General features: G+C 36.0%; 1 protein-coding gene across 1 annotated transcript in view; it reads right to left on the minus strand.

Annotated features, from left to right (window-relative positions):
• Positions 1-26,308, minus strand: part of LOC134537837 (spectrin alpha chain) — a 99,423-nt gene that overhangs the window by 69,781 nt on the left and 3,334 nt on the right. Inside the window, exons 2-10 of the mRNA XM_063378695.1 lie at positions 22,858-23,023; positions 22,647-22,742; positions 21,133-21,268; positions 15,071-15,201; positions 10,168-10,356; positions 9,885-10,073; positions 3,125-3,295; positions 1,402-1,569; positions 530-769 (exon numbers count right to left, since the gene is read on the minus strand). Coding sequence (XP_063234765.1) covers positions 530-769; positions 1,402-1,569; positions 3,125-3,295; positions 9,885-10,073; positions 10,168-10,356; positions 15,071-15,201; positions 21,133-21,268; positions 22,647-22,742; positions 22,858-23,007 — 1,470 coding nt within the window. The 5' untranslated portion in view covers positions 23,008-23,023. The remainder of the gene's footprint in view (positions 1-529; positions 770-1,401; positions 1,570-3,124; positions 3,296-9,884; positions 10,074-10,167; positions 10,357-15,070; positions 15,202-21,132; positions 21,269-22,646; positions 22,743-22,857; positions 23,024-26,308) is intronic.

Consider the following 26,308-nt stretch of genomic DNA (forward strand, 5'->3'; position numbering starts at 1 on the left):
CGAATATAGAAAGGTTAATTTTCACTAAGAACTGCATACACATGATTGAAGTGTGAATACATGATTACATTTGACGATTCCACCAGGTTTCCCACTATACATCCTGACTTGGTGCACATTCAGAATCATGAGACTGACAGTCCAGTGTAAGTAGTGACTAAATACACCTCAGATGGTCCCAAAAGTGCTCACTGAAAACCAGAAATTGCGGCTCACATCGCCTTTCTTGTAAACAGCACTTGTTTTTGTTTCCTCGCTTGAAAAGGCCGATGAAAGGCGAGCATTTTGAGACGACAGAGGGGATCAAGCACTTGCACCGCGGCTCTCAAGGCTATTCCGGAGAATGCCTTCCGTGACGCCTTCAATGCTTGGAAATCGCGGCGGCAGCACTGCATCAACGCATAAGGAGCCTACTTTGAAAGTTTTTAAAGAATTGTAACGATTGGCGCTATAAATTTTTTTTTAAATCGACTCAGTCCTATTACTTTCCAAACAAACCCTGTAGCTTGTACACAAATAGGCAGCGCACCTCCTGCTTGGCCATCCAGGTGTCGGCCTGCTCCGTGTCGCGGTAGAACAGCTGCAGGTCCATGCACTGCTCGTACAGGATGCGACGCTCCTCCCACATGGACAGCAGGGACGTCTTCTCGCTGGACAGCACCGCCAGCTTCTCCTGCACCTCGTCCGAGGCGTAGTGGGCGCTGTCCAGCAGCTGACGGCCGGCCTCCGTCGTCGTCCTGAAGCTGTCCTCCCGCGCGTCTATCTCCCCCTGCGCACACGCACTCGCCTGCCTCACCAGCCTTCGGCAACATCCACACACACTCGCACACACACACGCCCTCACGTGCAGCCTTAGATCAAAACAAGCTCTGGAAAAAATTTAAAGACAGTTTAAGTTTGTGCTCATAAAAATTAAATGTAGGCCATAAAATAATGGGTTTCATTCAGGGGCGCAACAAGGAGGGGGGGGGGAGAAGGGTATTTTGTCCCCCCCGCCCCCCCTCTGAAACCTTGAAGTGGGGGCAAACGGGAGCAAAGAAAGTGCTGTGTAATCAATTTTTAGATAGTAAAAACTGCTTAAATAGCACTATTTTCCACCTTGAAATACAAATTTTCCCGGGGGAGGACCCCCGGACCCCCCGCTTCAATAGGGGGGAACGATGATTCTTTATAGAAAGGTATATTGCCCCCCCCCCCCCCCTGGAAATTTAGTTGTTGCGCCCCTGGTTTCATTCCAACAAATTAAGTTTTGATTTTATAATTTTTCTGGCAGGCAATTGTACTTTTCACAAAATTCAGAATTTTTTTTGTGTTCCTCGTGAAATTTCAAATGAAATATCTAGGAATGCAAAGGACATAATTCCAAGACTAAGAAGACAAGCGAGGGAAGGAACTGGTCACCTTGTGCTCCTGGTGCCTCTCCAGCAGGGCCTCCGCGCCGGCCACGTCCTTGGCCAGTTCGTCGGCCGAGATGATGGCTTTCATGTCGTTGATCCAGGATATGAGGTCCCGGAAGTCGGCCAGGAAGCGATGCAGGTAGTACGATTCTGCGAGTTTGAGCCTGCGTTCCTGGGAAAACAAATATGCACATTGCATTTAACTCGCATAACTACAACATCCATCACAAAATAAGGTTATTAAATCCAATATGTAACCAGTGACACTGGTTAAATAGCATATTTTATTATAAAAGCATAAAAATGGTTTTAAGTCTTTCTAACTTACAGCCAGTTTTGCTGCATTTATACATATTATAATTTATAATTTTAGTGTGGTTCGCTAGATTAAATTAATCTATTTGAAATTTCTGACTTTACTAACTTTTTTTTCAAAAAAAGTGTCTGGAAATTTGATTACATATAACTACACAAACAAAAGATCTCCTTTTCACTCATAGAGTTTACATCTGCTTAAGGATGTCAAATATTCGTAAATAAATAGTTGTGAATAGCAATAATCAACTATTCACATTCAGAGGCTGAATATCAAAAATAAAAATTGTGAATATTTACAAGCACGTCAGTTTAGTTTCTAGTGGTTCAATGTGATTTTTTTTTCCATCAAATTTTAATGCTGTCTTTTCTAATCTACCAATATAATCATATTAACGAGTACTTTCAATGCATGTTTAATAAGTTTATTCTGAGGAATTAATATTAACAGACTACAGTAAATTAACAAGTTACGATAGCTTGACAGCAGTAAATAAACACGAAGCCATTTCCAAACGAAACAGATCATTTAAAAAATCCACCACGGTACAAGGATTCAGATGTCATCTTTACCTATGGATGTAGTCAGCCATTGTCCTTGAGTGCTGGGTATGCCTAACCTCCTATGTGTTTTGTCAATAAAAGGGAAAAAAAAGTTGAATATTTTTAAAATGAGGTTTATCAAAGGTCATTTACCTTAAATGGATACCAAGCAAAGTGGTGAAGAGTCAAGTTCCAAGGCTTTAAAGCATGACAAAGCAAATAGGCCTAAATCTAAAAAATAATAATAATAATGGAATCTGTTACTTCCTTTACCAGCAACAAGCTAATGGCAAAATGTTAAACCTGCCACTTACGTTCTGAAAATACTAACAGGTAGCCTATAAATTATACTAAAAAAAATTTTTCCCTGTTTTGTAATTAATTACTATGTTTAAGGTAACATTTTTAATTTTTTCATTTATTTTATAATTTATTTCAATTCACTTGAAATATAACCTAACACAATTTTCTAACTACTGAATTTGCAGTTTTATAACTTGATATCAAAAATCAACTGAGAAAAAAGGTATGCATTATTTTTTAAATTATGTTAATTTGTTTAGCCGGTTATTTTATAGTTCAATTAGTATTCAAGAATTTCTTAAACCACCTCATAAAAAAATTGAACATTGTGGTGTCTAGCTTCTTTCAAATTAAGGTTAAAGAACCGCAAATGTTGCTGTATAAATGAATTTAGCCTTGCTACCCGAAACTTTATCTGTGGAATGTTTATTCTGTATGGTAATACACCAAAGCAAAATATTGGCATCTATTTGAATTCAAAACTATTTCGCATTCAATTCGAAATTGTTACTATTTGATTCAAAAATATACTATTGGCACGCCCCTACATCTGCCTGCACGCTCACCTCGGCCTTGGTAGTGAGGCTCTGCCAGTAGGCCACGATCTCGGCTCTCTTGGCCCGGATCTGGTCGGCGTGGTCCGAGTGGATCCCGCACAGCCGGTCCGCCTCCTGCCCCAGCGTCGACACCTTGTCCTCGAGGGCGGCCAGGTCTCGCTCCACGCCCTCGTGCTTCCTCTGCAACACCACACACCAGTCTCCCCTCAGGCTTACACTACTGACTACTCTCGATGACTTCATGTAAGTTTTTGGACATACACCATTGCTAAGAACTTTTTCTGTTGAAGAAAAATAAAAAAATAAAATAAAAAAATACCCAAAAGACAAAAAACACAAATTAAGCAAAAAATTGCTGTTGTCAACAGGATATAAACACCACAAAGTATTCCGTAACAGGAATATGGTCAAAGAACAAAGAAAAACAAAGAAAAATGTACTAAGAGAACGAAAAAAAACCAAAAGTGATGACAGAAAAATATTGAACCCAAAAAAATTCAGCACAACGGTAGAAACGAGACAAAAACACGACAAAACGAAACAAACACAATAGTTTTCCAAAACAGAATAGAACTACCCTCAATGCCGTACTGTCCTTCAGGAGAATAACTGTGCAGATCTAGCTCTACTCCCAAGCACTCAAAAACCCCGCACAGTTTTAGAAATACTGTGTCATGATTGGCACCGTATGCGATAGGAAACTCAGGCCTGTTAACATGGGCCAAGCACAAGAGACATTACTGCAACGATTCTAGCGGCATGAACTGTGAGCGTACGTGCGAAATTACAATTTGTGTACCGAGTGGGTGTCTGTTCTGAAGTTGAAGTCAACTGGTTAGAAATTGGATATAAAAACCAATTGTAGCTAAGTGTTAATATGCTATATATTTGTTTAATAGCATGAAAATAACTCACTAGAGAGAAACGTAAATATGCTATCATGTAGTGATTATTGCTAAACAAAAATAATACCAATACATCTGCAATAAATTAGCATTAAACTTCATTATAACAAATTTTTTTGCTATGCAGATTGTAAAGGGGGTGGAAGGAAATTCTCATTTTGATTTCAAGTATTAACTTCTTACATCCATGACTTACGCATGGTTTTTCTCTAAATTCTAATGCATTTATTTGTTCATAACAGAAGTAATTTATCTTCTGAACAACATTTTGGCAAAATTACATTTTCAAAAACTACAACTACATTCAAATGTAGTAGCTTGTCAGTACGAACTAAAGCCAAAAAAAAGATTCTGGACATTTATAGCAGCATTTATACCATAAAATTGGTTGGATGCTGAATACGAAATTTCATCAATAGAAAATTGAAAAAACCAAATGATTGGGTAAAATTAACATTTTGTAAGCAACATTTCAATAAGTTGGGTGCATTTTGTGTGTATTTAAAATCATATTCACTAGGAATGGGGCGAATCCTGATTTCCTCGAATCCGAATCCTAACTCGAATCCTCGACTGGAATTGCCGAATCTCGAACCCAAACCCGAATCTTTTAATAGATGATGTCCACATATCTACTGTAAGTGAGATGTATTCTGCTTGCACTAAAAGTCCCTTGACTTTATCACATGTAGATTGGTACATTTCTGGTATAAGTATATATAGACAACAATTTTTTCTTGAGAAATTTCAGTTTTAGTACAGATTAGCGGTTAGGATTTTTTCTATAAATAAGCTAGAGGTCTGCGAGCCTAAGAATTTTACTTCGAGCCGAGCTCGAGCTTTTGTGGTACAGTTACACTTTTGGGAAATTATTTTTATCTTAAACTTACCGTATTGGTCCGAATATAAGGCGACCATTTTTACATAAACGAGAGATGCAAAAATTGGAAGTCGCCTTATTTTCGCACCCAAGACGTCAGAACCGCAAACATTAGTTCCAAGCTGAAAGCTACAGTAGAAACATTGTTTAACAAAACGTTCACGATTTTTTATATTAACTAAAACTTTGTTACCTCACACGGTAAAAACAATAAATCCACCTAATATTGCAGTAATTTACAATTGTTTGAAGTTGAAAATTAAAATATTTGTTCTTGAGTAAAAACGTGAATGTTGAAGCATCTCAAAATGGCAACCTTTTATTTCACAATTCATATTTGTACTTTGTGTACAATCGCGTGTTAACATTTACGGTAATTTATCTTCAGATTTTTAACTGAAATATTTGTACTAAAATATCACAGTTATTTTCAGAACGATTGTTTACGTTTACAAACATTTCGGATGTAATGTATGGAAATTCACGGCTGCCAACTGTCTTTCCACAATATTTCTTTGTTGTAAAACGAACATTGCCGAACACGCTCGAAGACGCCATATTAACAGGAATTTGGTACGTTGCTTCAAAAGCTATTTTAATAATCCACTCTTTATTTATGTAAAAACCTTTCATAATTATAATAGATTATTCTTTCAAATTCATAGAACAGACTCTCTCTGTCAGAGAGTAATATGGACAAATATACGCGGTCACGTAACCGAAGTTATTCATGGCCGTATGCTTCATCATGTCAGCTAGCCACTTGTTTTGTTCCGGCAAGATGCATTATTTGTTTGCTTTTTTTACGTTAAACACACTACTAAATAGTAATACACCTTGTTCTGTGGTAATACGTAGCTTAAGTCAAACGGAAAGTTAAATGCTGTATTTTAAGAGTGATTAATAGCCATTGTAAAAATTTTAAATTCGTAGATACAGTAAACTGTGAAAAATCAACAATCACACATGGGTGGAACGGCGGGGAACGAGCTCTAGACAAATAAACAGCTCTGAAGATGACAATTATGCAGCTTCATTAGAGTAAACACGAAAAAATTTCTAGTGTAATATTTAAAAGTGTAAATATTTTCTAATTGTTTTCTTTTGACTTTTAGGGTAGGCCATTCAAACTTATTTTAAATAAGTAAAGTGATAAATATAAATTAATTGTTATACATAAATGCAAAAACGATTTATCAACACAAAATGTATGTCTAATGAATTTTCACATTAATTTCTACCAAAAATTATTTTTACATTTGTTTGGCCTCCTGAAACTGCAGGTCGCCTTATATTCGGGGTCGCCTTATATTCGGGCCAATACGGTAATATCATGTTTGAATAAAGTATTAAAAGGAAGTGGGCTTATTAATTTTGGGTAACTATTTACAGAGTGTGTTTACATTTTGCACTGCTAGAAAAAAAATAACATTTTTTTTTCATTGAATCTTACCTGTTTCCATTTGGTCATTAGTAACTGATATCATCCAACTAACATAACCAAGTATATGTTTGTGTAAATGTAACATATCTTTGGAAAAATTTCACCCTTGTCAATTTTTCTGGAGTCCTTACTGAGCTTCAACAAACTTAGCACCAAAAATCATGTTGTTTGAAAAGTACATTCACATTGTTTCAACATTTCCACTTTTCAGCACAATAATTCTGAGAGATATTGTCACAGAGTATTAAATTCTGTTCTTTAATCTATCATTCAGAACAATAATTTGTTCTGCACGTTCAGGAGTTAAATTAGCTCTACGATTGGAGATAGTGTTTCCAGCAAAAGAGAAGCATCTCTCGCTGGCAACCTGCTTGGCTGGAATGCTTTAGTAAAATTCCTTAACCTCAAAATTAGTATCACAAATATCTGTAACTGGTCATTAAAGTTTAATCAATTGAAAGTAATAAAAATAAAAACATTTTACTTCATTCAATTTACACTTGCAAAAAAAACATACACAATAAACCTACATGGAAATTAAAGTCTTTTTCAATATCCTGAAGTCTGAAGTATGTTTACTCATGTCATTAAATGTAGAGCTGTATTGAAGAAGCTGATTTTGCCAATATTTAAATGAATCAGCATTTCTGCCGACTTCCGATACAGTACGCTCGTTAATTTTCGGCCGATATTACTGAAAAACGAAAGAGACTGCCATAACCTAAAAATCCACGAGTACCATTTTCACTTTTCGTAGTAGTACTGCATTCTTTCAGATCGCATTATTTCTTAGCAACATGTGCCAACCGTACATATCAAAGTTTAACAACCTTTTTTTTTTAAACGATGTTCTTTAATTTAATATGTCATAAATAAATAATACATTACTATCACGGTAAATATACATCTCAGTTGTTACGGTAACTATAGTGCAAATATGGTAGCTATCATGCTTCTGTAGTAATTATGGTATTCTACAAAGAATCTTTAGTTCTTTTTATGGTAATTATCTTAAAATAACTATTGGGTTTGTACTGTAGTTATGGTACATCAGCCATATTTCTTCGTATGTTGTTGTTCATTTGTCTTTTCTTCATATTTACGTGTGCCATTATTTGAGACAAGAAGTTTCAGAAAAAATTTTAACGGACATTATATCACACATGTAATGGAGTAAATAACGAGACCTCGGGCAATTTAAACGCTTTATACGGAAAAACCTACCATGCGGGACCTCGTAAGCGAGTTTTACTGTATTTTTTTCCCATAAATAGTAAAAACCGAATCCTTTGACGAATCCTATATCAGACCCGCCGAACCTTCGAATCACTAGGATTCGGCGGATATTGGATTCGGTCGCCCCATCCCTAATATTCACTCTACGTCTAAGCAATAACAACACTGCCATATTGACGTCTTGACGATGCGAATGCCCAAGGTCGATAAAAATATTCAATTGTTTGGTGATCAGCAGCCAATTTTCAATACGGCAGTGGTCATCAAAATTAATCAAAGTTTACAAAACCACTTTAAAGCAGAACTGCCACCAATTAGCAAACGATAAAAACTATAACTCTTTTTTGTTAATTTGAAATGAAATTCTTGTATCATCATAAGTATGGGTTTGATGTAACCTGTAAAACTAGTAGACATATTATCTGCGAGAGAGATATACGAAATCCCCGGTGACAAGTAATTCAAGCATAATTCCAGGTTTTTTCTCCCATGATGAAAATTCATGCATATTTCCTGCTTTTCCCAAAATTCAAGTCTGGTGGTCACCCTCGTAATACTTACAGATATAGTGAAATATTTTGTTTTTGAAATCTTTTTCATGTGTTAAAGATCTATGACTTTCCCATCATCTTCTATCAATTCTCAGAAACAGCTGTTTTTTGCACCATTTCGTTGTTTCCTCAAAAATGTTGAGAAATTTTGCCAAAAAAAAACTTTTAGTCAATTTTCATCACCTTCTGCAATCTTCACCATATTTTGGGGTCCCTAAATACTTCAACTAGGCATCTACAAAAGTTTCATGAAATAAGTTTTCTAGAACTGTAAATGATATATACTGTATTGTAATTTTATTTACTTAAAACAAATACATGAAAAGTAGAATATTTTGAGAAACAGTAAACATAATAAGACTAGTAATAAGAGTTTCCAGTGCTGAATTTGTGAATTTACAACATTTACTCTTAATATATTTCTCCAAATATTTTTCCTCAAAACTCAAATCTTTCGAATACTGGAAATTCTGTGAAACTCAAAGATTTGACCATCCCTTCCCTAGTATAAATCCAAGGTTAAGATCGCTCTACCACTATTACACATTAGCAGCTTACAGACATTGTGACTTAACAAAATAAACAAAGGTAAATAATGACTCCTAATTCCTTAGTGAATTGGCAAAAAAAAAAAAAGTCATATTGCTGAAATAAAATATGGTTTAATTCGCTGCCATTAATATAAATATGAGTTTATTTCATGAATACAGCAAATTTTGAAAATCTCTTTTTCCCGTTGAAACTACTGCATTTCACAGTATTTTGCGGTTCGCAAAAATTTCCTGAAACAATACGTAAAGTAGCGGCTTTTAGGGAAATTGGGCCAATAATAAGTGAAGTGACAGGTTGAGTTGGTGAGGGAGGCTGCACACCAAGTTTTCTTTGAGAAAGCAAAGATTTAACATAGATTTTTCATAATATGATTTTATCTTACTTAACCGAACCTTTTTTTCAATTATTTGTCTTATTTCTAAGAAGCATCTAATTTACTAATTCAGATTTCCTTCCGCTATGATTTTGTCATGTTAGGGTTAAAAAAAAGTTATATATGTATATTATTGTATTTTAAATAGTCATATTCCTACTATTCAAATTCAATATTCATATTTGAGAATAATTTGGTATTTGTATGATTCCAACTAAAAAACTGATATTTACACAAGCCTACTGTTACTCAAATAAAAGAACAGAATTTATTCTACATTCAACTCTAGCTATGTTTTTCACTATGTTTTACTTAACCTGTAGATTATACCCTGTGTAAAGCTAAGTATATCAGCTAGTAATACGAAATTAACACTATTTTCAGCTGATTTTATACAAATAATGCTAACTACACACTGCTAATTATAACCAAAGCTTTCTTATGAGAAACCCCCCCCCCCCCCCCCATATCCATGCTTTACAGGAGACAATTGTCTTTGTATCTATGTCAAGGCATCAGGTATCCCCAACATTCTTCGCAACGATTTCCCATACTTCACATCTATCACTTACTGTAGCAGCACAATACATTGACTTAACTTATGACATTGATGTAATCAACACAGCAGCATACTTAAATTATCAACAAACTACCAACAGTTTTACGCACAGAAGATAACAGGCCATGAATATACCATTTCAAAATTGATTACATTCTTTTCAATAAAATATGGGTATAATGAGAATCTCATGCAATTAACTTTAAGAATAAAAACAATGAAATGACAGCAGCAGTACATACAATATACAACTACACATGCATACACACCTGCAAAGTCTGCACGCTCGCCAGGTCACGACAGTAGTCGTCGGAAGAAAGGACCACGTCCTTCTCCGAAATCCAAGCCACGGTCTCGTCAGCGTCGCGGTTGAACCGCTGTATCTCGTGGGCGCCGAACAACTTCTCCTGCCGCATGAGCGCCAACTGCTTCAGGCGGTGCCAAGCTTCGTTCAGCTCCTGCCGAGTTGAAAAGCAGACAAAGTGTGTGAGGCAAGCCGAGTGGCCCGGACCCACGTAGGGGGCGCGACGCGACCGCACGGCAGTACCGCACCTCTTTGCGTTTCAGAATGGTGTCCCTCTCCGGGTGGCCGTCCGTGACCAGCTTGTCGGCCAGCTCGTTGACCTCCGTGACCCTGTACTCCTGCGACGCCATGTCCTTCTGGAACTCGTCGAACTTGCGCTGCAGGACCTCCACGTGCTCCAGGTCGTGGCCGAACTCGTCCGTCGTCACAAACGTTTCCTTCAACGAAAAACAAATCCACATTTACTTACCTATTTCATGTTATGTTTCTTAAACTACTACAGGAGAACTTACACATCAGCAAAATTCATACGAAAAAATACACTGTACCGTACAAAATGCAATATTATGTACACGGAATACTCAGCAATTTACCGAGAATAGCCCCACGCGACAATAAAAACTAAGAATTTTAGTTTTGAAGTTACACCTCTTTAGGTGTAATTGGGTTAAAATTGTTTTATGCAGTGAAATTTATATATAATACTCCATGCAATAAAAATTTAACAGGGTAATTATTTTTTCAAACGCAAGATGTACAACGTAAGTGTATTTCAAACAAATGAAACATAGTTAATGTAATAAACAAATTGGAAAACCTGTGCTCATATAATTTCTTTTTAAACTACTAGTAACCAAAACTCTAGGGTGACCACTTTATTGACAGAATTCTTAAGGATTAATAAGAAATTTCACAAATGTTACTACGTTGAAATAGCTAACGACATTGGTTACATCAGAGCTGAAACCAATTAGCCATTTAATATTTACCATACATTTAATATGTAATATGTAAAATAGAAAGAATTCCTTTAAGACTACATCATGTTTTATCGTGCGTCGCACCGTTCTTTTAGGGCGTCAAAATTTGGAAAAAAAATTCTTGCATAAAAATTACATTGTTAATGGTTCTACAGTTAGATCCTGTGCACTCTGTGTAGGTAGTAAACAGCAATCGATTTCAAGTTGCTGTCAGGCAGTTTGGTAGTTATAATGGTAAAGTACAGTAATTACAATTACATTAAAACTTGTTGAAGATGTACATGCACAATACAATTTGCCATCCAATATGGTCAAATGTTTTGGTCCCGCCATTTTCTCATTAATTAATAATATTTTTCATGGAAGATGTTGTCCATAAACTACTTTTCTCATATAAAACAAAATATTTTATAGTTGAAATTTATTATTATTTTGGATATTACCACTACTTATTTAATTTAAAGAAATACAAGTTGTCCAACGTGTAAATTTTCTTTTAAAGACTTTATAAACTTTATAATTTTTATCTGTTCATCTTCATTGCCTCTGTATAGGACGTACTAAAATATAGCCAGTACTAGTTGGCATCATTCACGTTTGGTTACATTGATGCTCGTGTATAGTGTGCACACTTAGTCGAATATCAATATCGCTAGCTCGCCGATTGCATGCAACGTGCCCGCTGTCTCGTGCCGAGTAAACTTCATTTGGTAGCCAGCACTTTTTTGAGGTTAGCGTGTACTAAGACAATAGTTATGCATTAGTTCCAGCTCACACTCAGGTCTCTGTTTTCATTTCTCTATTTTAAATTGAATGAAATATATATTTGTGGGATGACCAATTAATTTAAATGGTTTGGCATGCTTCTGTAAGAAAAGCTTTTAGTTAAACGTAATTTCCATGAAATAGGTTTTGTTTTTATGAATAACTTTACATCAACAAAAATGCTTTACTCGCATATTAATCGCATACCTACTTTTTAAACTTGATTTTAGTATGAAATGTGAGACGACTATGCAATAAAACAGGCTATTACTTCGGTGATACAAGTGTATTTCCTGGAAATAATTCAGTAGCTCTTGTACGTTGTTTAAAATATGAAAGTAGCAATCAACAGCAAAATTTCACGAAAAGACAACATTGATATAACTAATACAGGGTATCTACAGATATCTGGCAAACCAATTTCAGGACTTTTTCAGGACCTTAGTGACCACTAAACATAATTTTTTGCGTAAAACTGTACGCAGCAATTTTTGTTTCAATCTGATTCAACTAAACTTGAATCAGATGCATCAAGCCCACAACATGATGGTTTAGGCAAAGTATCTGTCACATTACTACAAACATTTGACTTAAGCTTAAGCCTACTAGTTATTAGGGATTGTTTGCCTGAACTCAAGTCATTCACTAACTGAATATGACATTTACCCTTTTCATGTGTCTTAACCGAGTTGAAACCTCCATGACCAATATCAAAGTTTGTTCTGCAGATGCAGCAAAATGCTCTATTCGTATCAGTTTCATCGCGTCTCAGCCACAACTTACAGGTGCCTGCATATGGCAGTTCATACCAGCTGTTTCGAAAACTATATTTACCAGGCATTTTTATAATCACAATTTATCCACTACACACAGAAACACCCACGAGACATTTCATAATACACACAATCTGGAAGATATTTTCAACACAAATGCTTGTTTAATGCTAATTTGGCGGGAATGTACATGTGTTTATATTATAGAAAATGTCTTAATAAAATATAATTATCCTAAACATGTATGATGAAAGAGAGAAAATATATTTTCGTAGCACACACATGCATATAGGCCTATATATAACTGAAATATCACTACATATTTGTTTGTGAAATACAAGAAAAATTTAATGTGTAAAACTGAAATAAAAGGGGTATAACTCAGAAAATTATGGCATTGGTTGATGTACGGTCAAGTCACGTTTCGTTAAATAAAAAAAAATGTTTGTTTACAAGTTTAAAACTCACGCGAGTTTAAACGCTTGCTTCCACTTGTGCATAAATAATTACCATAATAAAGAGTAAATAAACATTAACAATGTCAACAAACGTAACTTACCTAGCCAGATTGTAATTTCTGCCGCCAACAATAATAATAAAGCAGAGGCCAAATATGTTAATCATAACGTCGTATGTACATAATTTCATGTTAAATTATTCGTCGTGATTTGATTTGTAACACCTACAGCACTAAAATACACAGATTGCTTTTGTGATGTGTCTCAAGTTTAGTCATAAAGCCAAATACCGCACTGGCACATCACTGTATGCTGTTTCGAATAGTTGTACACGCTTAGTTCTAGCTTACTTTACAAACGAAAAACCTAACTTTGCTCGCTAAAAGTATTTTAGTATCACAGTTAAAAATACAGCTTCCTAGTACACGGAGACGTTCAATCATGCGGTTAATTTCCCACACGGATGAACAGCCATGTACTACGCCATCTTGTAACAGCAAAGGCCAGTGCACAAAGTGTAACAGCCAAGAAAGTCGAAGAGCCAATTGAAATTGTTCATGTTAACCAACAGCAAAAAGTCACTTTCTGAGTATTACCCAACGGTATTACCCCACATAAATGCTACTACGAATACATGTATAGTTGGTAGACCTGTACATTAAATTTGTCTGTCCGTACGAAACATAAACAAAAACAATTTAAAAAAAGTCTGTTTTATTAAAGTTTCGTGACTTTTTACACTTTTTACATTAATTTCCGGACTTTTTCGTGACTTTCGTGACCAATCCCTCAATTTCGTGACGTTTTCGTGACTTTCGGGACCTGTAGACACCCTGTAATACAGCAAACTATAAGGATGCAACTAAAATTACTTCGGCAGCTGCCAGGTATATCATTTTAACATTAAAATTTTTAAAATAATAATTAACATAAACATAACAAATAAATTCTTACCAGTATTTTTGTTAGTTGAGCATTATAAAAACATGTTCCTAGCTTTAAATTCATCATATACAAATCAATATGCACATTATGAATTTTGAGTTGTGAAAGTACCTCCCAACTTGTTCATCCAATTTTTTTTACTATTCACTAAAAATCTATTTAATACTGGCAGTAGAACAAATTCATCTGAAAATTAATTGTAAAGGTCAAATATTAATAACAGATACGTATAAGTAATTTTCTTATGGAGCCCTTAAAAACTTATTTGCTAAGACACTGAACTAAAAAAATAATTGCTGGACCATCCACTAGTTTAGTTTCTTTCACATGAATATTATTTTTTGGTTTTTGGTCAATGCTTCTAGTGATTATTAATACCGCCGGTTAAAATCTACAGATGCAAATATAAAAAAATAAAACAGGAGAGAAGAAAGAAAACCTGAGTAATGACTTTCTACCCTACGGCTAATCACCGGAAACCCATAATATCTTAACAAGTTTTGCATTCCTAAACACATCTGCTGATGAGATTTGCCAGTAAACAATGCTCAAATATGGTATTAAGTGATGTAGTTTGTAGGCATAACGAGCAGTTTTTTTTTTTTAAATCAGTTCTTTTCAACTTGCTAGACAAGCAAATAATTCCCAATGACTATCAAAAATTCACAGGTTCCTCACGGTTTTCCCAGCACCAAAAAAATTCCCCGCTAATACAAAGTTTCCCAAATTGCCCGGTCAGGTAAACACTCTGTACCAGTCATTTTTTTTTTTTAATGTTGAAACCAGCAAACAGTTTTCTTCAGGTTTACATATCGTCACCAGATTGGCAAAAGGACGAATGTTACAAAATCGTAATTTTACAGGAGGAACAAAAAACTGTTAAAATATTAACAAATACAATATAGGCAATAAAAGAGACATCGGAATAAAAAATCCAGTTTACTTTTTATGTAGGTAGTCCCTTTGCCAAGATGTGTTTGAATTTTAAAGAATTTTACCAACATAAAACTAAAAATCGTAAAAAATGTAACATTAGCCCTTTTGCCAATCAGGTGACGATTATAATTTATTAGTCGAGAAAATTGTGTTACAAATAACGTGGCACTGATATGTTACCCTTTAACTGGGTATTTTTCGAAATAACTAACGTTTCGCACTCTGCTGCTTCTAAAACCAACTACAATGTGCCAAAGAACCACAGAGCGTGACTCGGGAGGTGGGTAGGGGCACCTTGTCGCTGATCCAGAACATGACCTCGTCGCACTGGCGCAGGAACTGCACCAGCACCAGGGCCTGCTGCAGCTTCATGCCCTTCTCCGCCAGCTTGGACAGCAGCAGCTCCCACAGGCGGTGCAGCTCCTCTGCACACAGCATCGTCCGGTCGAGGTCACCAACGCTGTACCTCTGAGGCCCCGAGTTCCAACACCCGCTCCCCTTCCCCGATTCCCGGGCCGGCACTCCTAGCAGCTGAGACCACATGCTGTTTTTCTACCATCCCAACTGTTTAATTATACATACTAACTACAAGATGATACATAAGGTCCACACTAATCTGTAGGAAATTTCCCCCGACATTTTCATGACCAAAATTACAAATTTCCCTGACAAAAGTTTTAAAAAATATACCTACTTTACAATTTTCTGAAAGAAATAGACAATCCAACATCCACCATCCTTGTACTAGTTCAAACAGAGTGTGTGACCATGCAATAAAACACCATCTGGGAAAAAATGTTTCCAAAGTCTGGGTGATGGCATATCGAACATAATATTTTCCTTTCAAATTACTATCATTAAGGAACCTTCATGACTTTTCTGGTTTTAAAGTAAATTCCCTGACTTTTCCTTGACTTTCCCTGACTTTCCAAATGTGGACATCCTGTTCATTTCCCAACAATGAGTATTATTGAAGTGGCTGGAAAAACTGTCAACTTTCACATCCATGTTGTGCCCACACATATTAACCTTATTAGTGCCTGACAGTTTCAATATATTTTTTTAAGACCTTACTAGTTCTCTTCTCAATAAAAAAACAATTAACCAATCTCATGAGATATGGCCCCGACAACCATGTTTAATAAGGCTTTTTTTTACAACTAGGAGAAAAACTTCTCTCAAAAAAAAATAACTTTGTAATCTTCGAAGCTTTTGAATTTTAATACAGAGGAAAAAAATTAGTAGACACATTGCAATTTTTCAAAATTTATGAAACCTTTTTTAAAGTGTCTCCAGGGGCTTAAAGGGAAGTTAGAAAGATGTGTACATGGGTAACCCAAAATGTGTCCCCCCCACAACAGCTAAGGTGTTTACCAAAAGTCTATTCTATTTTCACCAGGAAGGATTTGACTGTTAACCTTTCTAAGCCATTCAGACTACTGTACCTTAAATTTATTATAATGAATTTGATTTTTCATTTTACAACATACACACACTTATGCCCTATGCGTAGAGCCACGATTTTTTCGCGCACGCGAAATAAAACTCTATTGAGTGTTAACACCGCTAAAACACGAAAAATAGATTAGGTACCATATGAACACAAAATACATAACAATAACATCACCAGTTAGATGAAAAATTCTTGTTTATGTCGTTTCTTGGAACAACTATCTTTGTAGGCGTTTCAAACACACTTTTGCAAAATATAAATCTAACAGAAGACATTAATATTTCATAGTTTTTACACAGATAATAATTTTTTTGTTTTTGGTTATATACACACACGTTAGAAAAACAGTGCCGCCATTATGTGAAGATTGTAAATAGACACCGTTAGACAACACGACGCAAACGCACTTGTGTTGAGCGTAATAATTTTCCGCGTGCGTGTTTTATAACGTAATTTAAAAGCCAGGAAAAAATTTATCGTTTTCTGACTAAATAAGTGTACCGCAGCACCCAAAACTTTAAAATCTTGATGAAGTGCAGCACGCATCACATGCGTTAAGAAAAAATAATATTAATGTTTCGTGTATTGGCATGAATACATCAAACAACATTATTTTTGTAAACATAAAAAAAATGCATTTTACAGCATCAGTGGCGTATTTACAATGCTGCAACATAAATCGAGTTATACTTTCATTACATTTTAAAACTTTTCACGTTCGTTAAGCTTCTGTGGTTTTCTTTTTTCTGCGTTGCTGTCTTAGGAAAAGGTTAGCAACATTGTGTAACAAACCAAAAAATGCCTAAAAATAAACCAACAGTGGCTGCACGTGCAGCAGAATTTTGAAAAGAAATGTTTTATGTGAGTGGTAGTAAAAATATTGATGTGTAAATTTTGCGACTGTCGTTTAAAGTTTGAAAGGAAAGATACATTAAACAAACACATTCAGTCAGAGAGACACACAAATGGGAAGCAAAGGCAACAAACTTCAAAACGGCAGCTTTAAATTGATGAGGCAGGGCCAGTGCTAAAACGAGCCAAGGAACAAAAGGATGAATTTGTACTGGAAACAGTTGAAACATTTATTGTGACTGGAATTCCTGTTGAGAAACTGGATCAACTGCAAACTTAGGGAATGGCTAGTAAAACATGTCAGTGGTGCTGGTGATATATCTAGTGCAGACTGGGTAAGAAAAAAATATATTCCTCTTTTAAGGGAAAAGAAAGAGGCAGAGATCAGAGAAAAAGTGGCAGACCAGAAAGTCGTAATTATGGCAGATGAAACCACAGATAATTCAAATAACTGTGTGTTCAATATTCTTTTCCAGATATTGCAACCAGGGTCAGAACATGCATTTTACTTGGAGCATCATGTGTACTTGAAGCTGCTAATGCTGTCAACTGCTCGAAAGCTTTGATTGACCTATGCACCAAGTATGAAATAAAAGAAGAAAACATAGTTGCATATGTAACTGACGGTGCTAGATATATGACCAGATCTGCAAGCACTTTGAAAGGTATATTTGGTGAACATGTGTGCCATGTGCAGTGCTGGGCACATAAAATCAATCTGGTAGGAGATCTGGCAGAACAGTTTGGAGGATTTAAACCTCTGTGATCAAGGTAAAAAATGCTTTTTTGAACACACAAAAGAGATGGCATGCCTACCTCAACTTTTTGAGGGACAAGAATGGAAAAGATAACCTGAAGATGTTTCCAATGCCCATTGTGACACGATGGAACACATGGTTTCATGCTGTTTTCTACCTGGCTGCTCACATGCATAACATTGTTAGCTTCTTCGAACAATTGAGTTAAGAAAATAATGCTGGTGTGAAATTCATAAAGGGGCTGCAAGAAACTGAGATACAAGCCCTTGAAGCTCAGTGTGTGTTTGTCACTAAAAATTGTGCCTGCTTTGTTGACACAAACTTTTTGGAGGGATCCTCCTACCCAACTGCCCACCTCCTCTATTCAAAGCTTCGGAAGCTTCAAATTTCATTGGAAGTTCTAACAAAAGGACTTTTTCCAGAGGCTGTTGAAAAGTTACTGAGAAAAATGAAAAGTGTTCAGTCTGCAACCTTGAAAGAACAGTTCAAACAGACATCACATTTTAACTTACTAAAGATACATGATTTTGTGTCAAGTGATCCTTCTCATGCACTTTTTCGTGATACTGATGCCCTGCTGAACCCCAAAAATATTGGGAATGTCAGCATAGAAGACAAAAAGTTCTCAAAAATGGTTGATACTCTACCTTTCCTACAAAATGTGCCAAGAACTGCAATAGCAGCAGGTTATATGGCCCTTCAAAAGCTTGTAAACAGTGAACTACAAAAACCACACACAGCCAGTGTAGACATAGTGAATCTCTTGTGTCAACTGAAATGTGACTTTCCTGAGTTTGCTGCAGCTGCACTCAAATTAATGTGGATACCAACATCAAATGTTGACACTGAAAGGTCATTTTCAAAGTATTCTGTCATTGTCAGTGACTGGAGAAGATCTCTTTTGCCTGAGAATGCTGAACTTCTAACTATGGTTGCTTTCTCATGAATCATGAATAATGTTCACCAAAATAAAATACTGGCACCTGTATATAAATGCACCTTCACCAAATATGGGAAGAATAATGCTAAAATTATGAGGTCCTAAGTTATGTTCATAATGTTTTTATACTTTCCTCTAATACACAATCTACGCCGTTAATATTTATTTACTTTGAGCAAAAATTGTAAATATTAATAAAAGGGGTTACAATTACATTTACTATTATTGATCTTAAATCTCCTAAATAAATCATAACGGTGATGCCAAAAAATCTGAATTTTTATGACGATAAAGACAAAATCTCAAAATCTTTAGGACGAAATTTCCTAAAAAATAAAACCGTAAAATCTTGGCTCTACCTATGCATATATAAAATTAAATGTTTAAAACATAGCAAGCAAAATACTTGTTGATATTTATTAACACCAAACATGGAATGAAAGGTATCTGCCACTGAAATAGAACCTCCATAACTTCCTCTGCCACAACCAAGATAATAATAACTAAACTCATTTGTGTTAGTGTGACAGGGTATTGGCACAATGACACATAGGACATCTTAGGGTGACACTAGTGATAGTGAACTTTATTAACTTAATAAAAAAAATGAAATAAATTAGTGAAGTTTTAAACATAGGCTAAAATAAACAGACAGTTCTAAACATAATCCAAATACATAGTCGTATTGATTTTTTTATAATTAATTCATGTTGCCTTTACGATGATGCACAAGAAACCAAAATTTTATATTTGAAATAACTATGGAGAGCACAACATGGTTTATTCACTTTCATCTCATTTTCAACTATTTTCATCACGTATTTACCAATTATGTTTAGGGTTCAAATAAATACTGCCAGCTCACTTACTTTTAAATAGAACAAGAAACAAATTCTCAAAACTACTGAACTTGACCATTTGTTCACTGAATATGTAACACAAAACCTTTAAAACAGCAATTTAAATAGTTTAAAACAGTTACTAGTCTCTTAAATAATTTAATGTGTGTGTGGTAGACCAAACACAATCTCAAAAGAGGGGTCAATTTATAGTCAAACACTGGCCTACCTTAAGGCTGTTGCTGCTACGAGCACTCATGTATTTGTAGTTTTTACATAAATAACACTTGCACAATGTAATATTTTTGTGCCCGACACATGGCTATTCGGTTCTTGTGGCTTTTAATATCACAACTCACTGTCCCACAGTTAATTATGTTTAGAAAAAAACATTATTTTAATTTAAGTATATTGAATAATAATGGTGATATAATTAAATTAAATAAACTTCAATGTTTAAAACTGGATGTAAAATTAACAATATATGGCATTAACAGCATGGCAGCTGATACGGTTACATGTCCATGTATGTATTGTTAATAGTTTGGTGTGCTGCTACTGCTATGATAAATTTTATTATTTACTTTAACTCTTGCAACAGATATTAAATTTTTCTCAAGCTTTTTTATGTGCCTAAATTGAATACTAAGTCAGCTAAAAATAGTTTTCATGTGTATGACTAGATTTTGCTGCAGGTAGGTTCAATGTACACCACCTAGTGAGACATGAAACAAGGGTGTTGCCTAGGGGCTGGGTGACTTGTTTGTGGGGTAATGATGGTAAAGGTAAAGTAGGGCACTTGGAAGTCATATTCAACAAACAAACACGCCATCTATCAGAACATGCTGTCTCTTTGATGTGACTGCAAATTGTTTTTTGTTAGCCTAGAACTGAGAATCTATAACACAAATTCCAATACAACAAATTTTTGAACTAACAAAGCAATAAAGCATATGATTTTAGTAATTAGGGTTATTATTAGATACTAAATACTTTTCCTGACTGTAGACATACAGGTGATAATACAGTGTTTGGATACAAATGCTTTGTCTTTATAATCATCATAATCAGGTTTAACTTGCAAAAGTTGTTTGTTTTAAACATTTATTGATTTCTCTATAGACGGTAAGTAATAGGTATCTGTTTCAGTTTTAAAAAAAAAATGGAATGTGTAGGGTGCAATAATGTTGCTATTTTTTTTTTTACATAAAATTGCAAACTGGACATGCACAAAATAATTGCAATTTTTTTTTTGCCTCAAGCCCAGAAGTGCAGGAGATTATACTCATGAAGAACCTAGGAGCTAATGGCCAATAGGCGAGTTATTGCAGAGCCCCAATATTAATTCACAGATTTCTGCAAGCACACTTAAGGCTGAATTAAGGGTCAGGAGTCTGTATCACCACAGATCCAGCACCTGTCTCTGGTGCTGAGTGCATAGTCTCACAATTGAAATGACATTTGTGCCTTACTAACTACTTGCTGGCCTGCAGACAGGCACGGGGGCTACGCACCGAGTCTCTTGCGAATGATGTCGGAGGCAAAGTGGCCCTGGTTGATCATCTCCATGCCGGTGTTGTCGAGCACAACTATGGCATTGCTGTGTGCTGCCACCTCCGCCTCAAAAGCTTGGTGCTTCTGGATTTTCGCCTACAACATTCAACACGCATGCCAGTGTTATGTTGGTACCTTTACAGCAGTGCCTTGATAGTGCTGCCAACACCCAGATTGTAATTTTTTTACCATGAAGCATCAAGCAACACTTAACTTGTTTAGTGAGCTTGCTAGGTCACCTATACTCTGATTTTTATTGATGCGATAAAGCTGCTGATATTTTAAATAATTTATTCGTGGCATAAAGTCAAAACCTTCATGCCTGGTTGCTACAGTTTCAATCAAGGCTGTAGTGTCTTGTATTTGAACAACAGCCGAGAAACTTCACACAAACCAGCAAAGTGTGGCCCTCTTGACATCTGCAGTTATGATATGCAATGAATAATCGTAATTCCTACCAGAAAGAATGTACACAATGAGCCATTTGTGATGCAGCATTTAGCACTTGCAGCAGCAATCATGGACACATGCCTTCTTCTTCCAGTGGCTGATAAAGAGAGAGAGAGAGAGAGAGAACGGCAGATGCTGAGAACGGCAGAAGTTTACATGATTCATTGCAAATGTCACGTGAATTAAAAATTTATTCAGCTAGTGTTAGATGACAATTTATTCTGTCAAAAGAGCAGACACAAAAACAATATACCATTTTTATCGTATAATCATTGCACTGTTATTTTAGGACATCAAAAATGGAAAACCAAATTCTCATAAAAGTTTTAGTATTTTTTGGTCCCACAGTTAATGCTTTGTGTAGATAGCAAACAAGACCTTGTCAAAGATCACAGGACAAAAGAACCATGCAACAGCAATCGGTTTTCAAGTTGCTCTCGGGCAGTGTGGGAGTTATGAGAAAATACAGTAAAACTTAGATGTTTAGGTCTCACCATTTTCTCCTTAAGATATATATTATTGTTTCCCATATAAGATGTTGCCCATAAACTTATTTTCCCTTAGGCCTATATGTACCTATTTAATATTTGAAATCTAGTATTTGTTGGGATGTTACAGCACACTTATTTAACATAAATACAAAGTGTTCTAATGTAAATTTTCTTTTCAAGATGTTTTTAAACATTATAACCTTTATCTGTTCATAACTGCTATGCAGGGCATATAAAAATTTAGTTCAACCAGAAACAAATAGAAATATTTTACAACCTTGCGTTTCTACATTTTTGGAAAGCGTTTTTTTTATTATGTTAAATGACTAAACTTCATGTTTCTAAAGCCTGTGTTTAGTAGTTTCATATACAATTCCAATCCCTCATTTCACCCCTTCAGGATTTGAATTTCACTTAATTTCTTAGCAAGGACCTAGAAACCATAAGAAGCATTCATGCAAAATATAGTTTTGGAGATTTTGTGATAAGCGAGTGTGCTTTATATTTGATATGTATAGTGGAAAATAGCTCACCTGCAAGTTTGTAGGATCTTTGTAGCTCTCGTCTGAAGCTGCCTGAAGTTTCTCATTTATCCACGACTCAAGTTCATCTGCGTCTCTCTTGAAGTACTGCAAGTTATAAAACAATTTTGATTCGAGTTCTGAAGACATGAATTTGAATAAAAAGATACCGGCTTATAGGTTTTTTTAAGTTTATACAACAAGATCAGCCACGGCCGCACACCTGGAATCGCCGCGAGTCCTCCAACTTCTCTCGCTTGGCACGGGCCTCGAGCTTGAAGTTGCCATAGCGATGAAGCACCTGCTCTCGCCGCTCCTGAATGTCATCTGCCGTCTCCAGGATGCGCACCTCCTTCGGAGTGATCTGATCCATGCTGGATCAACTGCTTCTGCAACACACACGTCATTTGTTCAGAGGTATGAACACTCCTCGGACTCAAGTCCCTAACTTTAAGTACATGTGTGTCTTTAACGTGTTTGTTCCAAGTTCATTTATATGGAGTGTATATGACATCTGAAGTAGTTTTTTTTAAATATTTAAAAAAAAAAATTCTTGCCAACAGTAGAACTAAAATTGTAACACTGACACTACTGGAGTACAAAGAAGATAATCTGTTTGTTACTTATTTAGTTTGTGACGATGCTTCGCCCATCACATGTGTTCAGTTGGTCAGTGGTGTTTCTGAGGTTATATCACCTGGAATCGAAAGCAGCTGACTCACGAGTGAGTTGGTGCGTGTGGCTGTCACAAGGCAAGTCGGCTCTCGGGGTGGTGTTTAGCTCAGGTGGAGTCTCGCCGTGGCGCTTGGGAGTGCGACTGTTGCGTTTGGTGGACTTCCGAGTTTTCCACCTGTGTTTGGGAGGAGCGCGAGTAGTTCCGTGGAGAGAGGTTGGCAGTGCTATCACGACCAGGACAGTCGTTTAAAGTTCAGAAACTTGACCTGGCAGAGAGGATGTCTGCGAGCTTCAAGAAAAATTGGATGTATTACAATTTTATGACTGTTCGGTGTAGTGATGTTTTTGCACGGGTGTAGCGCCTGTTGAGTGAGAGTGAGTCAGGCAGCAATGTTTCATTCGTGTGGCATGAATATCTTTGAGTGTTAGTAGCTGCTACTAATTGAATACAGCTTTCCTATATTTTATTATTCTTCTTGGGAAAAGTGTGTCGTGTTGCAGCATTCAACATGGCGAGCTGGGAACACTCGTCTACCACGATTTTAAGTTGTTCCTTTGCTGCTGATATTCTTATCGGACGTGTCCGCCATTTGTTGATGGATGTATTGAGCTGAAAAAGGATATGTTCAATTACAACAGGTATTGTATTCTCAAGTGTCCATAAAAACCGAGACCTAGAAATTCCCCAGGCTGCAGTTGTAGGAATTAACTACAATTGGAATATTCATCACCTGGAAGTTTTTTTTTTTTTGGTTGCAATCGTTATCAGTGAGTGATCCGATTGAACTATCTATTACAGCAACTGGAAATTTATGATTTTTACTTAGCGATGCTAATTAAACTTTCTGAGTGCACCGGCTAACAGTCTAGCTTTAAGCTTTGCTGCTGGTTTAGTAAGCTGTACAGAATATTAAAATTGATTTAGTAATTTTTTTTAAGACATCCATTTTTGATCAGTGCTGTGGTATCGGAAAGAAAAAAAACCTGAAAACATGTTTTCACACACTACATACGCCCCTAAATTCATTCCAAAGGGAAGGTTTCGTTATTCCTATTAGTTTGTGAAAAAATTATAATATTAATATCTCGCATTACAATACCTGTGCTTTTACGCTGATGCCGCTATTTATTTTTTAACTGTGATAAATAGGAATATTTGTTTTCCAGACACTAGAGACATTCCTGAATTAACCCTGAAAAGAACGTTTTTTTATATTTGTACTGGTTTGTGAAAAAATAACAGTTAAATCATACATTGCAATACCTATGTATTCACGAATCACCGACATTCATTGCTTATCCATGTGGGTTTTTAATTTTTTCGGAGATTTGATTCAATGTAAGTGGTGTTGTAATAATGAAATTCATTTAAATAACAACTGTATTGCAATTGTAAGGGAATTTTAATGCTTACATTTCATGTTTGTCATTTTATTGTAATTGTATTCCAAAATGTTTGTTTTGTTACATTCCATTTAAAGTACTTACTATTTTGAGTTACGCTGCAACAAACAAATGTAATGGGAGAAATTTTTTTTTATTGAATCTTTAAAGTCAGTTCTTTTTCTGTGAAGAAAACGTGCTGTGCACTGAAGTAGCCAACACATTAAAATTAGCAGTCTTTCCAACAAATTCTTTGCTTACAGCCATCGTATATTCTGTGTTTGATGTGGCTGGTGTTTCATGTATCAAGTTTTAGTCCTGGATACTGAAGGCTTGATCCTGATGGCATGATCCTGTGGTACATGATCCTGTGGTACATGATCCTGTGGTACATGATCCTGTGGTACATGATCCTGGTGGCATGATCCTGGTGGCATGATCCTGTGGTACATGATGCTTGCTATTTTAGTTCAGAATGTCATAAGATCGTGCACATAAAAGAACTAGCAAAATAAGAAAGAACTAGTCGACCCGTGCAGAATTTGGAAGTGCACACCAAATCAATTTGTGTGGCATTCCATTCTTTAAAATTTTGGGAGAAATGTCATTTTGAAGAAGAATAGAAAAAAGTAAACACGGGTGTTGGTACACAACAAGACATGAAATTGAACACATCAGTACAAATAGCTTTACACTTTTTTTTACAGAAGTATTATATTCAAACATACCAATAATATACACGTTTACAAAACCTCTTTAAATCCAATGTTGGAAGTGATGATGTGATCAACGTTCACTTTTTGGTTACGTATCTTCAATACTAAATGATGCTATGAGAAGTAAATGTAAGAGGTTATGTTTGTGACCCAAAATATCAACAGTAATTTCAAAAGTACTTATAAGAAAAGTCTGACGTGCCAGAAGTTTTAGTTAAGTGGTTTTTTGGTTAAGTTGAAGGATTCTCTAAGATTTCTTTATCATAAGTTCTATTTATTATGAAAGGAAGTGCAATTTAAAAAAGAAATATTTAAACGCTGATGATTCAAGTGGATATCCAATTCGGAATTTATCAATTCCGATTCAATATCTATCAAAAAATCGATGCATCCGTTTAAGGACCTCTTCTTAGATGATTTTAAATCTCTAATTTAAGAGAAGCGGTACATTTCTAGACCATGGGTCTATTTTTCGTCATTAGCCTGTTACGCAGGTTGGTACTGCGTAATGAGGAAACTCGCCCCTGCGGGCTAGTGGGATACCACCCGCCATACACTGCACGGACTCGGCGCGCGAATTTCAATTGATGCGCGTTGGATAGCAGATCCTCGGGTCCACTCGTGCCGAATCGCCTTTGATCGGAGCACGTGGACGTGGTCGGAAGTTTCCGAGCCGCGTTTCCGATTCAGGATGTCCAGAATATTCCTCGCTGTTTTAGTATGGAGCGCAGCGAGTATATAAGCAGGCTGCTAGCACGAGTTCCACAGAGTCTTCTCTCAACCGGCTGCGTGAATAATGCGGTGACCACGACCCGCACCTGCGATCATCGACGCCGAAAGGCTGCCCGCTGAGGTCTTCAAGCTGCGCATGGATGCCGAACAAGGCGGTAAGAGAGGCCG

The sequence above is a fragment of the Bacillus rossius genome, chromosome 12 (genome assembly GCF_032445375.1).
Source record: "Bacillus rossius redtenbacheri isolate Brsri chromosome 12, Brsri_v3, whole genome shotgun sequence".
Taxonomy (NCBI): domain Eukaryota; kingdom Metazoa; phylum Arthropoda; class Insecta; order Phasmatodea; family Bacillidae; genus Bacillus; species Bacillus rossius.